This window comes from Euwallacea similis, chromosome 10 (genome assembly GCF_039881205.1).
Source record: "Euwallacea similis isolate ESF13 chromosome 10, ESF131.1, whole genome shotgun sequence".
NCBI classification, from domain to species: domain Eukaryota; kingdom Metazoa; phylum Arthropoda; class Insecta; order Coleoptera; family Curculionidae; genus Euwallacea; species Euwallacea similis.
Genome location: NC_089618.1, coordinates 3,971,858 through 3,990,932, shown reverse-complemented (window position 1 = coordinate 3,990,932; position 19,075 = coordinate 3,971,858). Strand labels below are relative to the sequence as shown.

The window sequence follows — 19,075 nt, the reverse complement described above, 5'->3', positions numbered from 1 at the left end:
ACGCTCATTCAAATATCCCAACATCGACAACGCCGAAAGCTATTCAACGACCGCTCGACCTCCGCTGATGCAGGGCTGTTGTTTGCGGAACGTGCAAGCTAAATTCGTGGCTCGCTTGCTTCGTTTCGCTTCAGTTTCTATCGATTCGCTGCCAGTCCCGGCCGAATTTCTCGTGTTTCCCGTCACAAAAATGAACATGGATTTTGAGTCCCAACGCAAATTGGTGCAAATGTACGGCAACAACCGTCTATTGTGGGACACGAACCTACCCGACTTCTACAACGTACCCAAAAAGGAAAAGGTGTGGCGGGAAATATCTCAGGAACTGAGCGTGGCGGTTGAGGAATTGAAAAGGAAGATTAAGTCGCTAATGGCGTCGTACCGACGAGAGCGGTCGAGGCTTAATCTGCACAAGCAGCAAGGTACAAAATTGAATTGATGGTCAGGAATATGCGTCGAAATAAAAACGTTCCAGGTCAGGAATATACTTCAAACTGGTTCGCATTCCCTTGGTTCCAATTCTATGAAGAGCACAAGAGGAAGGAGAACAAAACCACTGCCACCAGTACGGAAATTAAGCCACCGTCAACTAATTCTGTATGTGCGCCTATTGCACCCAGACAAACCCAAGGACTGAAAGCTTTCTTTCCTTACAGCTTGAAGGGGTTCAAATCTCCTACAACTTGCACATAACCGATGAAGACTCTAACTCGCAAGCAGCGCAAGAAGAGCACCATATCACGTTCAACCCTGCACCCCCGAAGAAAATTCGCCTAGAGTCACCAGAAAGTGAAGCGATGAGTCTAGATAAAGAGATAGTGATGGGCGCCCTTTTAAGACGAAATTCGGATCATTACGAGGCCTTTGGGAATCTGGTAGCCAGTGAGCTGAGGAAATACGACAGTAGAACTTTGCCTTACGTGAAACGGGCAATTCTGGACGTTCTCTTTAAGGCTGACATTGGGGAGTTTGAAGCTGGTGTTCTTAAAGTTGACGCAGCTTTAGATGATGTTGAGTCAAGTGGAGAGTTGAAGTGCAAAAGCGAAATTTTAGACGATGAGGAGGTGTAGGGGTTATTAGGCAATTGAAGAATAAATTGCAAAGCTGTTCAATTAGAGCTTTATTATCAAAATATGACAACTATTTGTACTACGGTTAAAACTCTTTAAACTGCGCTTACAATAGTCCAAATTGTAAATTGTTAATAATAATGTTTCTTTCTTGACATGATGACGGAAAAAAATGAATTAAAATGTGTTTAAGTTAGTTTATTCTGTTGAGTTAATGAATTGTAAAATTTATTTCGATGAGCAGATTTAAAGGGTCTTAAAGAGGTAAAGTAAGATAGCTTAATCAGTTTTCGTTGGCCAGCCAAATATCCGAGGTGCAGTCTCCTCCAGGGTACCTGCAACAATATCAACAGATTACGAATCTTGGCTTTAATTAGCAGCAAACCTCATTTCGTGCGGCAAAAGAGGTCCATCAACTCCCTCGGAAAAATCCACCAAAAAGTCCTCATCAAGGACCATACCCCCATTGACAGTATCGATGTCTAGCTTCACAATTCTCCCACCCTCTTTTATGGTCTCAGGGTAAAATTGCCGATCCCAAGGGGAGAATAAGCTGGTGCTAACATAGAGCCTCTTTCCGTCTAAAGAGAGCTGCATCATTTGTGGTCCTCCATAGAATTTTTTCCCCTTAATAAATAAAGGTTCTCTTGAACTTTCCGGGTCTTCCAGGACTTTAACGTCTGAGTCTGACACAATTTTACCTCCCAAAAAGACTTGGCCTTAAATTCGGTTATTGTTAGTCATGGAGGAATAGTTATTTTAAAAGAATTTTCACCTGTGAGTTTGGGATTGGACCTATCGGTGATATCATACTGTCTCACATCCCCTTGAAGCCAGTTTGGGAAGTATAGAAAACGATCATCGAGGGAAATAATTATATCGCTTATGAGGCCCCCGAGATAGGGCCCCATCCAGCCAGATACTTTCTTTGGCTCAACTTTAATGACCCTTTCTGTGGCCCAAGTTCCATCTTCCTGCTTATAAAACCGGAACACCGCAGAGCCTACTGCAGTCCCTACATACCCCTGGCTCTCTTTGGGGTTATGTAAGAACCTCACCTCCAGAGGGGCCATTCCGTCCTCCCTCCCCAAATCGATGGTCTGCACCAGTTCTCTTTTGCTCCAAGAATAGAAGTTTAAGTTCTGCCCATAGGCGTCTGGGAGCTTGTCGTCGTCTGGATGGAATCCCCTTTTCCAGATTTTGGGGGCTCCCCATTCCGTGGACACCATAACGTCGTGAAAGGGCTGATACCAGAAATCATAATTAAATCGGGCTGATTTGCCTTGAACCCACGTGCCCTTCACGGTCAAGGTTTCGGAATCCACCAGGATGTAGTCACTCTTGGGGTTGCCCTGTAAGTCACCCATGGCGGAAATCATCATGTTGCCGTCGGCGAGGCAGTGGGTGGTGTGCAGGGCCGTGCAATTGACTTTATCCACTTCAGGGGCCTCGATCACCTAAAGGTCAAGAGGCTTGACTGAAGCTCTAGAGCCAGGGGGATAGGTACCTTCTGCAAATAGGGCATTCGGGGGTTCTTTCCGGTATTCACAATAAAGATTCTGTTAGAGACTAGGGCAGGGAGGATCAGCTTGTCTCTCTTGCCACACCCCTTCTTTCCATGGCAGCTGGAGCAGATGTTCCAACCGCTGTGATGCAGCTCATCATTGGGCCTTCCAGTTCGCAGTCTATGGATAATCTTAACGAGATAAATGGATTAATGTGTGTTTGTCTGTATTCTGCTCACTTGACAGTAGGTTGGCGACTCGGGGTCCACGTCCACGGTCGCCAGGAGGTCGCTCTTGCCGTTCGATTGATCAGGCTGCACGCAGCAAACGTACAGCAGTTTCTCCCTCGAGCCTTTGGTCATGGCATCCAAAGGGGAGGCATATCCGGGTCCTAGGGTTTACTCCCATCAATTCGTTAAAGACAAAGGTCTGTAATATCTTACCGTTGTCGCAAGACATGACGATTGCACTGATAAATTATTGTCTCCAAGCGAACAGCGGCACAATAATATTGAATGATATCAGTTTAGAAAACGAGTTAATAAATATTTACTCTTTTTTATTGTACTGCCTGGGTACTGGAGATGCACTGACGATGGCTCCAGCCATGTACCGCTCCCGTGGCTGGTTGTACAAAATTTAGTACAACCAGCTGGCTGCGGTGAAAGTTGTTGTTTGTGACCCGATGACACAGCATGAAAACACATTTAAATGAGTTGCGTTAATCGAATAAAGCAGTCCTTAGGCGATCAGATTCGGATGATCGAATCAGAGAGTTTGCAGGAAATGCCGCCCGGATTTGGATATTTGCCGAGCCCGAAATATCGGCGCTCGGACCATGAAACCTGGTGGAAAGCGGGTACTCTGCCCAGCCCCCCGTGGGAGCCCGCAGGACTCCTCTCTATCCCAGATTCACACCTAGTCGTGTATGAGGCTCTTAACACCTTCATCCGGCTTCATTTGATTGCAGATGTTCCACTGCGGTCCATATAGAGGAACGGTTACATCAGGGGGCCAAAACACCATACAGTTTAGTAACCAAAATATATTAAACAAAACAATATAATAAGGCGACTTAGTTACTAGTACGTGTTATACCGGATGTAACATGTCATCATGGAGATATTTATGAGGACGATGGAACTTTGCAAAATAATTAAGAAACGCTTATTCGACCTGCGATCGAAAACGCACCATTTTCTATATGCAGGATGGCAAAGTTTCACCTCAGTTCAAGTTTTCAGAAAAAAGTTTCTCATATTTTGCGTTTTTCTCGCGTATGCCTGGAGTTAAATTTTTGGAATTTCATAGGTCAAATTTTTTCAAGACCCTCTACAACAAAACGCCAAAACCGTCGGTAGCTACACACAGGATGTTATGTTTTTTGGGTCATCTACTATTTTATGCTTCGTATCTTTTTTTGGGGCACTATATAAGTTCTGAGAGCAAATTTGAATTCCTTCTTGAATTCCTTAGCTTTTTGGTCCTTTGCAGTATTTTTGTATCTTTTACCGTTTTCGTGAATTTTGCAAAAACACCTACCGATGCAAACTGAGAAAGACCAGTCTACGTATCCCAAGTGTGATCTAGGTGGCCATGGCTGAATTTCGGCCATTTTAATAATTTTGTTTTCATTTTTGACGTTTCGACATTTCCAAAAAACGCAAGATATGAGAAAAAACGTGAAACTTCGCCACCCTGTATACCAACCCAGCGCGTCTTTGACCATGACTTCGTGATGATATGTTACACCCTGTATAGGGATATTGTGGCAACGAGAACAACTTCCACACAACACCAATTTCCACACAAAATAATTTATTAAAACTAGACTAGTTGTCTTAGGTTCAAATTTCCGAACAAGCCACGATAATCGTACAAAATCCACAGCCTTCGAAGCTTCATATCAAGCACTTATTACCCCTAAACCTACGGCACTGTTCAAGTCTATCCCTCTGCGTGTTTGGGCTGAATATCAGCGAAATCCCTCCTGCAATCCGAGATGACGCACACCGGATGGTATCTGTTCAACGAAAGGGGACAAGGAAGAAGTTCTGGCATTACTGAGTGATGGGCGATCAGGGACGCCATGGTGGGGAAATCTTTGGTAAACCCCTGGAGGCACGTTAAAATTTAATTGAGCAATTGATTGGCGGGAAACGCACCTTTATGCGATATCCCTTTCCAGTCCTCATTATCAAGTAGTGGGCGATTCCTCTAGGTTGGAAACTGCGAGGTACCCGAACGCTCAAAGCAAAGCAGCCCACTTTAGTGGTGCTTTTGCGCACCATGAACGACCCTATAGGTTCCTGCGCCAGGATTTCCAAAGCGATTTCTCGGGGGATGCCCTCCTGGTACCAAGGAGCCATCCTGCACGTTACATATATCGCTGAAATAATTAAATTGAAGCTAAAGCGGGAGTATTTACTTCAAATTTGCTTCGTTTTTGCCGAGGAAATCGGAAGAGTCTTCAGAAGTGCCTGCTTTGAGGAGACATTGAGGTCGGTCTCCGATTCGCAACGTCGTCATTTCGGTGTTGTCGGGGTTTGTCAGGGAAATGTTGGATTGGCTACCTAAAATCAAGGTCAACTTTTGAGATTTTGGGTGCCCTTATGGATGTAGCTACGATGGAAATCTGAATTGAACCGGAAATAGTCTCATTCAGTACTTTAATACTCTCACAAACACTCTGCATAACAGATGCACCAAGAAAATCACTCATATTACGATTCACCAGATTGTCAACAATTTTAAGCTAAAATGGCGAATGTAACTTATCGTTCAACATAAAAAATTTTTAAATCAGACCCACGCCACGAGTTTCACATCAATTGGTATCTCTTTTCCTGCCCTAGATATTCAGAAATCCAAAACCTTCAAGGTTAAAAATCAGGGGCCAAACTTTCTCTAAAACCACAGAAATAAACCAGAGAATCAAACTTTACCAGGTATGCTAGAGCTTCCTTCACTGACCAATGGATATTCCTCGTCACTGACATTAGCTCCGAAGCCCTTGCCAATCCGCTTCATAAGGGAGGGTTTCTCAACCAGCCTCTTAAACTGGTTTAGTTGCGTAGGAGAGTTACTCTCGTCACTGCTTAGCGCTGCTCTGGAAGGGGCACTAGCCGAGTGCTGGCCTGGCAGGACTGGAATCCCAATGGAGGACCCATCCAGGGACTCTTGGAAGGGCTTGGAGTAGCTCGTCATGGGAATGTTGTTCTTTGGATTAGGAAAAATAGAGAGTACATTTGCAACCGATTAATTTACCTTATTGGGGGAATCGTCCGAGGAGCTCTGATCCAGTGAGGTTGATTGAGCTTTGCGAGGCCTAAAGGCCATTTTTAAGGATTTCCCCAGGATCATCTCGAGTTCTGTTCCCTGCAATAAGTCCTCGTGAACGTACCGCAAAGAGAACTATAACTGAAGTCGTGAAATTTCATAGCCAGCGGAAACGCGCTGCATCTGTGTTTATGTGCGGCTGTATATGCAGTAATTTTTGTTAACGTAAACAGAGTTTCAGGTAGATTCCATCCATAAACTGTCGTTAATGTGTTAAATTAAACTGGTGTTAGATATGCTTATTATTGTATCGTATCTTATCAGTTTATTGACAGAGATAGTTGTTCTTCGCCTCTTTTTGTGACGAAATCAGAGCGTAAATCCGCAGATGGTTCCAGGCGAAAGGCCCATTCGGCACGCTTACCTGAAGTATTTGTAAATGACCGCAGTGTTTGCAATTGAACGATAGGTAGCCCTCGAATCCAGGCATACCTCTCTGGTGAACCTCAGGCTGGAGCTGCTCCTCTTTCAGCCTCGTGTACTGCACATTGTCGAAGACCCTCTGCGGCTCCAGCTCACTCTTCCCTAGCAGTCCCATTTTCCGCGTTTGGCACCCGTTTGCGCGCTTTAGGGTTCCGGGGTGCGAAGCCGACGGTCTTCATTTGTAACTTCTTTTCGGGCCACTGAAGAGAACACGCACACGTCTAGCGCATTAGCTTCAACGTTATCTTCTTCTTATTAGAGAGATTCAAATGCGAAGGCTGTCTTTGTCTGTCGCGTGGTACCGCCGAGAGGTGGTTCCGCGATGGAATGAAGGTTAAAGACTGGCGGTTTAATGAACGAAACCCAAGAACTTGCGGTGAGCGGTAGCACTTGAGCATTCCATCGGAATGGGGCGTACTTCCCCAGTTCGCCTCATCGTCGATTAAAGTACTGGGTAAGGTGCGCCTATGGTGGCGTTGCAATTGGAAAATGTTGCCGGTTGCTGGGTGGATTTGGTGTTAAATATCGTCGCAGTGGCGCGCAACTGGGGCGAGAGAGATGATCGTGCGTTATCTCTCTGGGCCCAGTTTAAATGTGACTAAAGAAGGGTGATTTCATGCCTCAAAGAGTCCAACAACAATCCTCCCTCTTCAGCCAGTACTTGAACGGGAGGTCGCCGGATTATCAAGGAATTCAAGTACGTCTCTGCATCCTCAAAGGAATTTTTATGGTCGCAGGAATGTTGTCACTGTAAAGAACCAGAACTACTCCGATTGTTGGTCTTAGTCACTGCACAAGAGGTTGCTTCCTCTCAATGCTTGACTGGTTGAAGCAATACAATAATTGCAGTAAGCCCAAGTTGTTTATTTATACTTTTTACGGTGAAAGTTGATCTTGTCTTGTTGCCCTGGGATGCAGTTAAATCGACGCTAGCTAAACTGCAGTAAATTCGGCCTAATTTCGCCCAAACAAAGAGGAAAAGCTAAATGTAATTATAGAAGAAGGTTGATAATCATGCAACCAGTTATACTTGAGTTTGGAAATTACACCCTTCCCACCACTTATAGGATAATTTCGGTCCTTAATGAGCGGGAAACTTGAAATCGCTACTGTCCAGAGCTTTCATGAATCAGCAAATTGATCAAATTTTCCAAAGAATTATAAGGAAATATTATAGAGCATGTGTTGAAAATTGCATTTGACCCTAAAGCTCTTCTGTTTTTATCGCTTTAACTTTCTGAGGCCTGTCCTTGAAGTTCTCTGGTTGGTACCCAGCCCTATATTATCGCAATTGTGGCAGTGGCGTTAATTCACCTCAAAGAAAAGCTTAAAAGCAACCAATCCCGAATGTTTTGTGCTTTTTTATTAATCAATAAATATCGCTTCAATTACATAATATATACTTTATGAATAACACAGAAATAAATAAACGGCTCATAAATCGAGTCAGGGCAACGGCCAGGGCAAGCCGGAAAAGTCCACGGGGCCTCCCAGCCCGGCGTCAGCCTCCAGGAGGCTCATGATGACTGCCATTGCAGCCTCATCGTTCCCATCCATAGGGGCCCCGCTGGATTGCGATGGGGAGTGCGTGATGCCGTCGTTGGTACTGTTGGAAATCATGTCCATGATCTCTGGAGAAGAATTGTCGCCCCCTAAAACTGGTTTCAAAACCTTGTTACCATAATCTCCATAGAAACTATGAAATCGAAGCATAAAGATTGGTCATCAATTTGTTTTATTCTAGTGGCTATTGGTCTTGTTTTATCTTCTACCTCACCTGGGTCGCCAGATGGGCAATTGGTGATGTTGACATTGGAGTATTGATCGTTGGGAATGGGAGAATAGCTGGGTATGGCTGCAGTTGATCTGTAGATCTCTGTAGACCCACTAGTGGAGATTTGATCATGTCCTGTTAAAGTAGACTCAGGAATGGGGCTGCCGGGGCAGGAATCTGCGCTTCTGCGCTGGGAAATTTGATCTACAATTTGCCTCCCTATTTTATTGGCCTCCACGTGAGAGTTGATGATGCTGTGCATATCCTTGGAGTAAGCTACAAGCGCCACTCTTCATATTCTCTGTTCATGGGCGAAAAAATCTATATACACTTACGACTCTGCTGATGGAACAAATCGTAAGAAGTCTCTTGCAAATTCTCCCTTCCAGCGCTGCTTTCCACCAAACGAAAGTCGCTTCTGACGGACGAAATTATTATTTATATAAAAATTTCCCAAAAGGTATAAAAACGCTTAATTGGGAGTATTTTATAAAGATCTAAGCAAAATATGGGATTGAGCGTTTTTACACGTTTTAGACGCGCTGTGTACGCTTTATACACCTAGAGGCTCCATATACTTACAAAACCAAATTGTTCTTGGAAATCACATATTCCACTTCCTTAGTCCATGGATTCTTAAATGCCTTCCACTCACTCTGCAGCCTCACAAATCCGCCTTCTTTAGCCCGAAACCGATACACATTTGTGGTGATACTTTCGCTGCTCTGTAGGGTTGTTTTATGCCTCTCCGCCAAGGGTGGGATGTCGTCATTGTGGTAATATTCATATACGCTGGTGCCCAGCATTTCTTGAGGCAAAAATCCTAGGACTAGAGTCGCCCTACGGACGAAGGGTTGTAGTCGCCTGCATGGCCTGTAAAGAGGACTTACCTTTGGTCCACGAAAATGAATTTGCCGTCCAAGGCGTGTCTGGACACGAACTGGATGGGGCGAGTTTTGTCGCTGTTGTGGCTGCCCATGGCTACTGTGGAAATATGCGGCAACACCCTGCCAATGGCCACCAAGCATGATAAGTTGCAGGAATCAGAGTCGCCATCTTCAGGCTCTTCCAGACCGATTTTGGCCGGGGTCCAGGACTTTAGATAGCCGGTGCATTGGATTACGCTAAATTTCTTGTCTGATGAGAAAAGAAAAGAATGCGTTAAAGACTGTAGGGTACTTGAACATCACTTGAGGTATCGAAATATTGAAGATTGGGGGTTTGATTATAGTATTCGGTGTAATCCTTACGAATTCAATTATATCATTCGCTAAATGCAGGCCTGAAACACCATAATAATTCTCAAATACCCACAAACCATCAAACACGCCCCGGTACAACGGCAAATTTCATTCACCATTTTGGCTACAAATCCTAGAGTGCTTACCAGAATTCAGCTTGGTTTTTCGTCTATGACACCCAGTGGTGGTATCCGCCTCTTCCTTGATCTGAGAAGACATCCTGCACTTCATCCTGCAGAAAAAAGACCTTCGGGCCCCCGGACAGAGCCTCGATGCGCCCTGGGGAACGTCCGTTTTCACTGGCAACATGGCTGCAATAATCTTATTAATCGAATTTCAGTCACCAAATAGCAAGAAAGTGGTACTTTTGGCGTCGATCAGTCTTTCTCTCGGGTTCAAGTCGGACGAGGACAATTGCTCCTTAACCTTGGCCACGTCTTTGGGGTGGAGTATGTCAAAGAGACTTTGCCCCAATAGATCCGCCTAAAACCAGGTTTATTAATCATCAGTAAGTGGGGTTGATGGAACGCTAACCTGGTTGTAATTAAGGATTTTGGAGACCGATTGGGAGACATATAGGATGCGCCCCCTGTCACAACCCACCACAAAGAGAAAACCATCTGCGGCCTGAGGAAATTATTCCGTTTCAATAAAGCTATTGCGCACTAAAACACACCCATATAATTAGTCCTTAATGAATTCTTTTAACACACCTGCAAAATTAAATTTTTCAGTTCCTGGTCGGTCAAAAAGGATGGTTTGTAGTGCCCCTCAGTGTACGAATTTACAGCCCCTCGTATGGTTTTCAAGTGCTGCACCGCCATTCTGAGCACGGTCAGTTTGTCCAGTTTCCTGGACATGGCATGGCACATGGGAATCATCGCTGAGAGTTCGGTGATATAAGTGTTCATTTTATCCCGGCGGCGTTTCTCTATCTCGCTGTGGTTCTGCCTTTTGACGGCACAAAAAAAAAACAAATAAGAGACTTTCACCCTATATAATAAAATAACTGTTCAATCATGCGGATTTCCTTGAACTTGATTTTGCCCATATAACTGCATTATTGTGCGGTAGTCATAGTGGGGATTACGTCACTTTTGCACTACTTATATTGGCATAATAACTGTTTATGTTCAATGTCTGGAGGTACCAGGGGACAACGCAGATTTCTCTACTCGGTAAATCATACGCAGTTATAGGCATTGACCATAGTTCGTGCCACCCCTGTATATAGCTCACTTTCAGCCTGAGGCCTATGTTAATAAGCAGAATAACAGTTTTCCTTTCATTGCGCATTTAAAGTAATTTTTTCTGGACTCAATGGGGCGTTTTTCTAGCTGGTCATAGAAATTGATACGAGAATATAATTGGGAAATGGGGAAGAGGGCATCTTGAGGCATTACTTTGTTGGAAGATGCATTGCACTGGGTGTCCTAAATCGGGCCGGCCTCAGCAGGTCTTACATCCTGGGCGGAATTTTTAGCCACCGCCCTCCTACCTCCAAGAAAAACCGCCGACCAGGAAGTTGCCCTTCCTGGTCTGCCGCCCTGGACTGTCGCCCAACCTCGCCTTTCTATACGGCCGGCCTTAGTCCCAAATTCACTTGAGGCGCATCTTGGAAAGATAAAAGACAGGCAGCCTGCTTAGCAAACCGATCGACCCGGTATCATCTACCAGGTTGTTCGAGGTTGAACTGGGCTGCTCAAAAATGGTGCTCAAAATTGGGCTTCCGCATTTAAAATCTTTTACCACATAAAACATGCGCTCACGTCAGCGTTGTTCCATGAGAACGCAGGACTTTTGGTCCTTTATCAGAGAATGTTCCTTTGCATCTATTATTCACTTCTCTCGACTTTTATGCATCAGAAGGTTAGACAGCGAGATAAACGGGTGAAAGAATGCGTGGTACCGTTATCTGCGTTAAGGTTATAGTGGTACTTATTATTTAACATATTAATAATTTCGTAATAATGCAGTACCGTTTGCTCCGAGCAACTTACTTCTTGTTCTCGTCCGTCTTGGTCGATTTGGCGTCCTCCCCGGCGTCATCATCCACGTCACTGAGATCACTGAAACACAGTCTTCGCTACAGTCATGAAACTGGGCTATTTCCATGCATGATTTTCAATTAACACCTAAACAATACATAATGTATTTACATAATGAGAGTTAATTAAACTTTCATGCTCTTTGAAGCAGCATTGGGGGGCTTCTTTTGACGTAATGCCACACCCAATCAAATCCAGCCATTGTTCCACCAACTTCTTGTCATTCTTGTCAACTTCTCCTTACACTAACGAGCAAAAGTTAAGCACTTTTCTTTTCCGATAAATCGCCATAATTGCAAGAAAAGTTCCTTATTCTCCAATTGGCAGAGACTAATTAATGCACCTCTCAGAGGGAAGTCCCTCAGGTGCCCCCTTTAATCGATATGTTATTGAAGTTTACCAAGTCCAAGAAACTGTGCAAGAGAGAGACACACAAAACAACTTACTGAGATGAAGCCTTCCTTTTTCTTCTCGCTGGAGGGTTGAGGGTGCTATCCGCCATGGGGTTCATGGTGGTGGTGCATATTGAGCTGGGCAGAGAGGGCTTGCTGTAGGAGAGCGTGGAGGAGCACGGGCCTCTGTAAGGATGAGAAATCATGTTCCTGACCTTACCGAACGCGAAAACTGACCACAGTTTACGCGGATTGGACATCCTTGACCTAGAGTTTAGTTGGAAAAACTGGCATGGTATGTAATAAGATTAGCTGGAGGTCTTCGGACAATCGATAGAGGTCAGCTAATAATTTGCAGGATATGCATTGCTTATTGTTTACAAACATCTACTTCAATTTTCATTTAAGTACGCGTTAGTTTGGTTTTGCAGGAAATACGTTTTTGGACACAGGAAAATCGTGTCAGAAATGCTATGCAACCCCAATAACTGGGGAAATAATCACTTTAAATATTCAGAAATTAGGGGTGTACCTCGAGTCGTGACCCCACAACCCATAAACTTCTCTTAGGACTTTCAGAAAAATTGCGTAGACCAATGGGGCCGACAAAAACAAATGTAATTTTCGCAACATTTCCAGCCTCAACTATCCCCAATAATCAGGAAAATAATTACTTTTGTTGGTTAAAAACGGGGCTGTAGTGGGGTTCAGCCTGGACTCACCCCAACAGCAGCAAATGTCCATTACAAATTAAAAAAATGTGTCCAATGAAGGCAAGAGGAGTTTTCGCATATTACTAACTCCGACTGTCCCCAATAATGAAGAAAATAATCGCTTTGATCGATATAGTGAGGCCCATTACGCTGGGTTACCACCAAAGTTCATAAATCTTGATTACAAATTTTTTTAAAAATTCGGGACCAAAAGGGCTACCAGATATAATTGGCTCGTGGAACGTGAAGAGCCCCAACCATCCTTAATGTTTAAACGAAAATATCATATGGATTGGTTACCGACCAGAGGAGTTGTGGGGCTGGAACTTAAAACAGTGCTAAACCAGTCCAGGCTAAATGAGCCACCAAAAGTCATTGCGTTTTGACATATTTATGGCCCCGTAAACGCTCACTAATTTGGTTAATTAAACACACTAATTATTTGAGGATCAGGGGAAAAGTCCTAACTTTTATTTACAAATGAGTGATTACTCTAGCTATAATAGAAACGAACACAATATGCTTAATTTATGGGAAGTTTGGCATTTTTTAATTAGGGTCCCCGCTAAGGATGCGCTCATCCATCAATATACAGATACATAGAATTCGCACATCAAAATCCTTCGGGAGGACAGTGGTACTTACTCAGTGATATTGGTCAATTCGTAATAAGTGGGCTCGTAATTGTGACTCACAGTGTGATGGACCAAGGTCTGGTGCTGCTGAACCATCGCAGGCTTCAATTCGTCCAAAGAAATAAAATCCCGTTCATCTTCCGGGGCAATCTGGAACAGTTTCGAGTACGGAATGTCTTGCACCGACGACGTGAAATTGCGAGCCACCATTTTCAACATCGTAACAACCCACGGTTAACCTTAGCCATCAGGTTAAGAGCACCGATCGTAGCTTATTAATGGTGTAAAGCGCTCTCTCGTCACACTTTCGGAATAGAAATGTCCGGGGGGCGCGGGTTGGCGCGCTTTTAAATAAACCGCTTTTGCCGCCACCGACGTTCAAATGTTTGCGCCGGTTCGGGCGTCGCTATTGGACGCTGGCGGTCAGGGAATAACCCATTGGTTGTCATGGTTATTACCCTCCCTCCGAGCAATCTTACTGGGATGATTATTGTTTTTAAGGAATTGTTTATGTAAAAAAGATGCTGAAATTTCGGCGATAATGCTGTTTTTAACAATTTTTAATGCTGAAAAAGAATATAGCAAGCTTAATCTGTATGCACCATTGTTTCGTCAATGAAAACAGGTTTTATAATCGGATTATTGGAGTTATCTCGTTGTGATCGAATGATCTGGCTGTAGGTATAGTTTTGAATTTTTAAGCCCGCTAATTAAACGACACAAAGCGAGACGCAGAAGGGTCAACTGTGGCCCTCGATGGAAAAATATTTCCAAGAATAGCCCCTTTCTTTATTCGTCGACATGAGTGTATCTGATTTGCCTCCTCAAAACAGGCAAATAATAGAGTTATTATTGCTTATTGTAGCGTTAACTCCATGGTCCATTGCTGCCAGTGACAGCCATTTGCAGAGGCGCAACTAGCAGCAGCGGTATTTTATTCATCTTCAAAAATTATTTTTAATTGAAATTTAAAAAACACGTGGAAAAACTCCCTCCACCCACAACCTACAATGGCCCAATTAAAATAGCGCGTTTTTGTTTGGGGTCTCACATGATGATTACTGTATTGGGTAACTGTACCCAGAATACCTGGCAGGAAGTAGCAGGAAAAGAATACTTTGTTTTCCCTTTTTCAAACCTCACGTGGAAAGCAATGACGGCTACATGACCAAGGGGTACGTGTGTGGTAGGTGACAGCAGTGGTATATAGCACAGTGGTGGACATTACAAATTTTGATAAGCAAAATTCTAAAAAATAATTAATTAAGAAAGTTGTGGGGAACGAATGAGACGTTTCCGGTTGCTACGCCGCTGCCTAGCATCCTTCCTTTTAAGTGCTGTTTAAGACATTTAATGGTGACGCGTTTGTTTATATAAATTTGCAAAACCATGCGGTAGTTACATAAGAGAAACATACATCTGTTGCTGAGAGCGAAAATGGGGACAATAGCCAATTGGAGAAAACGCTCGATCGTACGACGAAATTCGATCCTTTTGTACCTCATATATGTCCTCAAATTACAATTTTCCTGCAACTAAAACTCACCCAAGACAAACAACAATATAACAGACACAGCATAAAAACTTAATTAGATTCTCCCTCGGAATGGCACTGAAAGAACGCGCTAATAAGGTAATCAAATCACACCTCTTGAGTCGCCCTAGTAACGTCTTGTTAAAGGCCAACTATTGGTGTAATAATTGAGTCCTTCGGACACCTGATGCTCCCTTTAAAAACTCTTTTTCTTATTACCGGACTTGATACTCACAATTCATCCCTCTGCATGTCTGATTCAGAGTCCATTCTTGGCGGTGTTTCATTGTTAGAGCTGTCTTCACTTTAAAATACCCGAAAACTCATTGCGACGCTTGTAAACATCGCAGCTAAACGTGGAATTAAACTGACGATGATTAAAGTTCAGTATTATGTTTATACTTATGAATAATTATGTTGTTGGTTGTTGCCTAAACCCCAGTCTAATGTAAGGCTTATTATTGATAAGCTCGGTATTCAAAAGCAATAAAGCCTTTATCGCCCAAGGAGACTAATAAGGGTCACTTCCTCAGGAAATTTGTGTGTTCTCTATGCTTAAGATGGCCCCCCGGGTGCCGTTTTTAAATTTCTCTAACAAATGTGCTCAATTGAGTTTAGTTTACCATTGTTTTAAGAATTAGGGAATTGTTCCTAAAGTCATGGAAATGGACAAATTGAACGTCTTATGTAGACACTGCAGTTAAATGTTTAACGACATGTTCCTAGTTTTCATGTTGCAAAGATTGAGGAACAGATGGAAGCAGCCCAGTTCCTTCCATTTTCATCAGGACGGCGTAAACTTTGACCACTTGAAAGTCTTGATTAAATCAACAATAGCAGCCCTCCAAAAAATTGGTTGTATAATCGTATGTGCAATATGTATATGCGATTCTACAATATGCATTATACAGGGTGTTTCAGAAATAACAATGCAACGTACACGTATTGAATGCTAAAAAGTGAAAAACAGAGGGATTCGGCTAAATTTGCCTTACAATTCGACAAAAGCTACTCGTTTCCATTCCACAGCGTGGTGAATGCGTTAATTTTGATCCACTCTGTACAAGGCAGATCCACATTTTCTGTAAGGGGAATTCACGGACTTGTGCGAAACAAAGTCCAAAATTTCAGGTTTTTGTTTGCGTCATAACGGAGGTTCTCTTAGGGCCTTATTTTAAGCAAAAAATAATAATTAATATTTCGAGAACCGCTAGAGATAGGTATAAGAAATCAAACGAAAATAGCGAGCCCGAAAATGAAGTAGTATACAGAGTTTTCCATTTATTCTCAAGACCTAACAGCCCAATTACTGATCTTTCCATATAATTCAACGATTATTGTAAAGTAAGTAAAGTGAAGAGCGGCAAAAATTTTAAATAATCCCGCGCTTCACGGTAGTTCGTGCTCTGGCTGGGTGGTGGCACTGGGGTAATCGTGGTCCTGTCAGATTGGCCGGATGACACAAATGTCTCCCTTAGTCTAAGGCGCGGTTTTGTTTGCGAATGCATTGAAAACATTTCGAATATTTAGTTAAAAAATACGAGATTCTCGACAATTCGCAGCTAAAATGGACGGAAAACTGCCGGCTTGCGTTATAGACGTCGGAACCGGGTAAGCAGCCACGTTTTCCTGCGAGAAACATCCAAAAACAACGCCCCACTAAAGCCAGCTCATGCTCCCTGTTACCTTTAGTTAGAAGATTATTGGCAATTTTCTTCTTAAACAGCATGGAAATCTTTTGCTCTCTCTTCTAAATATGCCATTAATAACTTTTGAACGCGGAAGCCAATAGTAACATGTATATTTCAGTTATTTACCAATACATCCTGTAGGACATATTTTCAGTCTTGGGTGCAGTCTAGGGATCTCTGAACTTTATTTGTTGTCACTGTGCATGTTTGTAAAAGAAAATTTGCCCCTGTTCAGGATGCCTTACAGGTCACTGCCAGAGCATTTTTGTGCAGACCAGGAATAGGGACAGTCTAAGTATCCCTACCCACAACTCCAAATTTGTTAATTTCTCAAACATTCCACAGGGAAATTAGACTGTTTCAGTATCTCACACCAGTATTAAGATAAATAGAAAGTTTTGAGAAATTTACTAATCACTCAAAATATTCAGCTAATACATTACTCACTATAGTATCCTTGCACAACACTATCGATTTCAATAAAGGATGATGATGGTACCTCAATTAAAACTCTTTGCATTCTTGCCTTGCAGCTACACCAAATTGGGGTTTGCTGCTAATAAAGAACCCCAGTTTATCATTCCCTCAGCAATTGCTATCAAGGAAACAGCTAAGGTTGGTGAGCAAAGCAGTCGAAGGCTAGCAAAGGGAGTTGAGGACTTGGACTTCTATATTGGGGATGAAGCATTTAACGCCACTGGTTATGCTGTTAAGGTAAGCTAGGTAAAGAAACCATTTCAATGTAAAATTCCCATTAAAACCGTAGTATCCAGTGCGTCATGGTCTTGTTGAAGACTGGGACTTGATGGAAAGGTTCCTGGAGCAATGTATATTCAAGTATCTCAGAGCAGAGCCTGAGGACCACCACTTCCTTCTTACTGAGCCGCCGCTTAATACCCCTGAAAACCGTGAATACACAGCAGAAATTATGTTTGAAAGTTTCAATGTTCCTGGCCTGTATATTGCAGTTCAGGTGGGTTAAACTGGGTTCATCTTGAAGCTATAGGGCTGATTTTATGGATTTACAGGCAGTACTAGCTTTGGCTGCCAGTTGGGCTAGTCGCAATGTGGCTGAAAGGACTTTAACTGGCATCGTGATTGATAGTGGTGATGGGGTTACGCATGTGATCCCAGTTGTGAGTTGCTCATGAGTGTTAAAGTTTGCAAGTTGATTGTTGGGTTTTATAGGCTGAAGGCTATGTCATTGGGAGCTGCATTAAACACATTCCAATCGCCGGGAGGAACATCACATATTTCATACAGTCGCTCCTCAGAGAGAGGGAAATAGGTATTAACGTTGTACTGTGAATCGCGACGTTCTAAAGCAAATAATTATTTAAAGGTATTCCTCCTGAGCAATCCTTGGAAACTGCCAAAGCAATAAAGGAAAAGTACTGTTATATATGCCCAGATATTGCCAAAGAGTTCGCTAAATATGACTCCAACCCCGCAAAGTGGATGAAAAAATATGAAGGCATGAATGCCATTACTAAGCAATTGTTCTCCGTTGATGTAGGATATGAAAGGTTAGAGTTCAATCTTCTTTAAGGACAAGTTCCGATTTTCATATCTGCAGATTCCTGGGACCAGAAATATTCTTCCATCCAGAATTTTCAAACCCAGATTTCAACATTCCTTTATCACAAATTGTGGATGATGTCATTCAAAATTGCCCAATAGATGTTCGCAGGCCTTTATACAACAATATTGTACTATCTGGTAAGTCTAAAAGCCTCGATGGATATAATTTTACCTTTCAAGTTCACAGGTGGTTCAACAATGTTCAAGGACTTTGATAGGAGGCTGCAACGGGACATTAAAAAGACTGTAGATGCTCGATTGAGGCTCAGCGAAACATTAGGTGGGGGCAGATTAAAGGTTCGTACTTTCTGAACGATTTTAAGCATTTCTTTAACGAGAATTTCCAGCCTAAACCTATTGACGTGCAAGTGGTGTCTCATCACATGCAGAGGTATGCAGTATGGTTCGGTGGAAGCATGTTGGCCTCTACAGTACGTCTTCTAATACTTTTAAAGACCCAAGGCTATATAGAGTTTTTTGATTTTCAGCCCGAGTTCTATACAGTATGCCACACAAAGGAGCAATACGACGAGTATGGCCCGAGCATTTGCAGGCACAATCCAGTGTTTGGAACGATGACGTAAAGTTAATTTTATTTATACGCAATATTTACAGAGTATTATATTGACGTATTAAAAGTATTTCTTTTATACGTTTTGCAAAGTGAGTGTTATCGTTTTTTAAGTAAATAAAGTTGTAAATAAAAAACGATGTTTTTAATTGTTTTATATCTAGGTGTATCTAGGATACACCCTGTAGGTAAACATATTTAAAATTGTCTCATTTATAGTTTAGAGAAGTAGCACTATGAACACCCCACCAAAATTCATACTTGATGATGATTCAGGAAACTTAGAGACATGTGTGACGGCATAGTTTTCTCAATCGATGCATAAGTGATCTAGGGCGAGGCGGTTCTCAAATAGTTTCAGTTTGTATTAATGAAAAACTAACAGTTTAGTCTCATCTTATTTCAAAATAATACAATTTGTAGTAACAATAACGAGATCTTAGTTTCTTGATATACGCCTCTTTCACATGCGGTGATAGTGTAGACAATTATCTTATCTGAACACGATTCACTAGTTAGTTCGTTGATTGTAATTGCCATTAGAACAATGACTGTTCT

The 19,075-nt window shown here is 42.7% G+C and overlaps 6 protein-coding genes across 8 annotated transcripts; 2 read left to right on the top strand and 4 right to left on the bottom strand.

The window, feature by feature from the left end:
* Nucleotides 1-28: 28 nt before the first annotated feature.
* LOC136411474 (uncharacterized) lies at nucleotides 29-1,098 on the top strand. The gene is made up of 3 exons (XM_066394053.1): nucleotides 29-422; nucleotides 476-597; nucleotides 657-1,098. Exons 1-3 carry the CDS (start codon nucleotides 68-70, stop codon nucleotides 1,068-1,070), a joined length of 891 nt encoding a protein of 296 aa, XP_066250150.1. The 5' UTR covers nucleotides 29-67; the 3' UTR covers nucleotides 1,071-1,098.
* Nucleotides 1,099-1,171: 73 nt separating this feature from the next.
* On the bottom strand, nucleotides 1,172-3,191 carry LOC136411472 (methanethiol oxidase). The gene is made up of 6 exons (XM_066394052.1): nucleotides 3,019-3,191; nucleotides 2,815-2,966; nucleotides 2,578-2,766; nucleotides 1,846-2,527; nucleotides 1,456-1,789; nucleotides 1,172-1,405 (listed from the first exon to the last, which is right to left on the bottom strand). Exons 1-6 carry the CDS (start codon nucleotides 3,032-3,034, stop codon nucleotides 1,354-1,356), a joined length of 1,425 nt encoding a protein of 474 aa, XP_066250149.1. The 5' UTR covers nucleotides 3,035-3,191; the 3' UTR covers nucleotides 1,172-1,353.
* A 395-nt stretch (nucleotides 3,192-3,586) lies between these two features.
* Nucleotides 3,587-7,157, bottom strand: LOC136411682 (EGFR adapter protein-like). Of its 3 annotated transcripts, none has more exons than XM_066394338.1 (6): nucleotides 6,279-6,396; nucleotides 5,843-5,995; nucleotides 5,521-5,794; nucleotides 5,004-5,148; nucleotides 4,741-4,945; nucleotides 3,722-4,690 (listed from the first exon to the last, which is right to left on the bottom strand). In XM_066394338.1, exons 2-6 carry the CDS (start codon nucleotides 5,936-5,938, stop codon nucleotides 4,523-4,525), a joined length of 888 nt encoding a protein of 295 aa, XP_066250435.1. In that variant the 5' UTR covers nucleotides 5,939-5,995; nucleotides 6,279-6,396; the 3' UTR covers nucleotides 3,722-4,522. The 3 variants fall into 3 exon arrangements, with proteins under 3 accessions (XP_066250434.1, XP_066250435.1, XP_066250433.1); XM_066394336.1 differs by having other exon boundaries at nucleotides 3,725-4,690; nucleotides 5,843-5,953; nucleotides 6,279-7,156; XM_066394337.1 differs by lacking the exon at nucleotides 5,843-5,995 and having other exon boundaries at nucleotides 3,587-4,690; nucleotides 6,279-7,157.
* A 515-nt stretch (nucleotides 7,158-7,672) lies between these two features.
* LOC136411442 (basic helix-loop-helix ARNT-like protein 1) lies at nucleotides 7,673-8,574 on the bottom strand. The gene is made up of 3 exons (XM_066394015.1): nucleotides 8,447-8,574; nucleotides 8,115-8,387; nucleotides 7,673-7,995 (listed from the first exon to the last, which is right to left on the bottom strand). The coding sequence occupies exons 2-3, from the start codon at nucleotides 8,371-8,373 to the stop codon at nucleotides 7,784-7,786; spliced, it is 471 nt and encodes a 156-aa protein (XP_066250112.1). The 5' UTR covers nucleotides 8,374-8,387; nucleotides 8,447-8,574; the 3' UTR covers nucleotides 7,673-7,783.
* cyc (basic helix-loop-helix ARNT-like protein cyc) lies at nucleotides 8,559-13,567 on the bottom strand. The gene is made up of 9 exons (XM_066394013.1): nucleotides 13,151-13,567; nucleotides 11,847-11,978; nucleotides 11,353-11,421; nucleotides 10,066-10,303; nucleotides 9,887-9,979; nucleotides 9,718-9,835; nucleotides 9,499-9,663; nucleotides 9,002-9,248; nucleotides 8,559-8,951 (listed from the first exon to the last, which is right to left on the bottom strand). Exons 1-9 carry the CDS (start codon nucleotides 13,357-13,359, stop codon nucleotides 8,690-8,692), a joined length of 1,533 nt encoding a protein of 510 aa, XP_066250110.1. The 5' UTR covers nucleotides 13,360-13,567; the 3' UTR covers nucleotides 8,559-8,689.
* A 2,559-nt stretch (nucleotides 13,568-16,126) lies between these two features.
* On the top strand, nucleotides 16,127-18,654 carry Arp3 (Actin-related protein 3). The gene is made up of 10 exons (XM_066394210.1): nucleotides 16,127-16,285; nucleotides 16,899-17,079; nucleotides 17,132-17,338; nucleotides 17,394-17,501; nucleotides 17,554-17,653; nucleotides 17,708-17,891; nucleotides 17,942-18,084; nucleotides 18,134-18,243; nucleotides 18,294-18,377; nucleotides 18,435-18,654. The coding sequence occupies exons 1-10, from the start codon at nucleotides 16,242-16,244 to the stop codon at nucleotides 18,528-18,530; spliced, it is 1,257 nt and encodes a 418-aa protein (XP_066250307.1). The 5' UTR covers nucleotides 16,127-16,241; the 3' UTR covers nucleotides 18,531-18,654.
* Nucleotides 18,655-19,075: the final 421 nt, after the last annotated feature.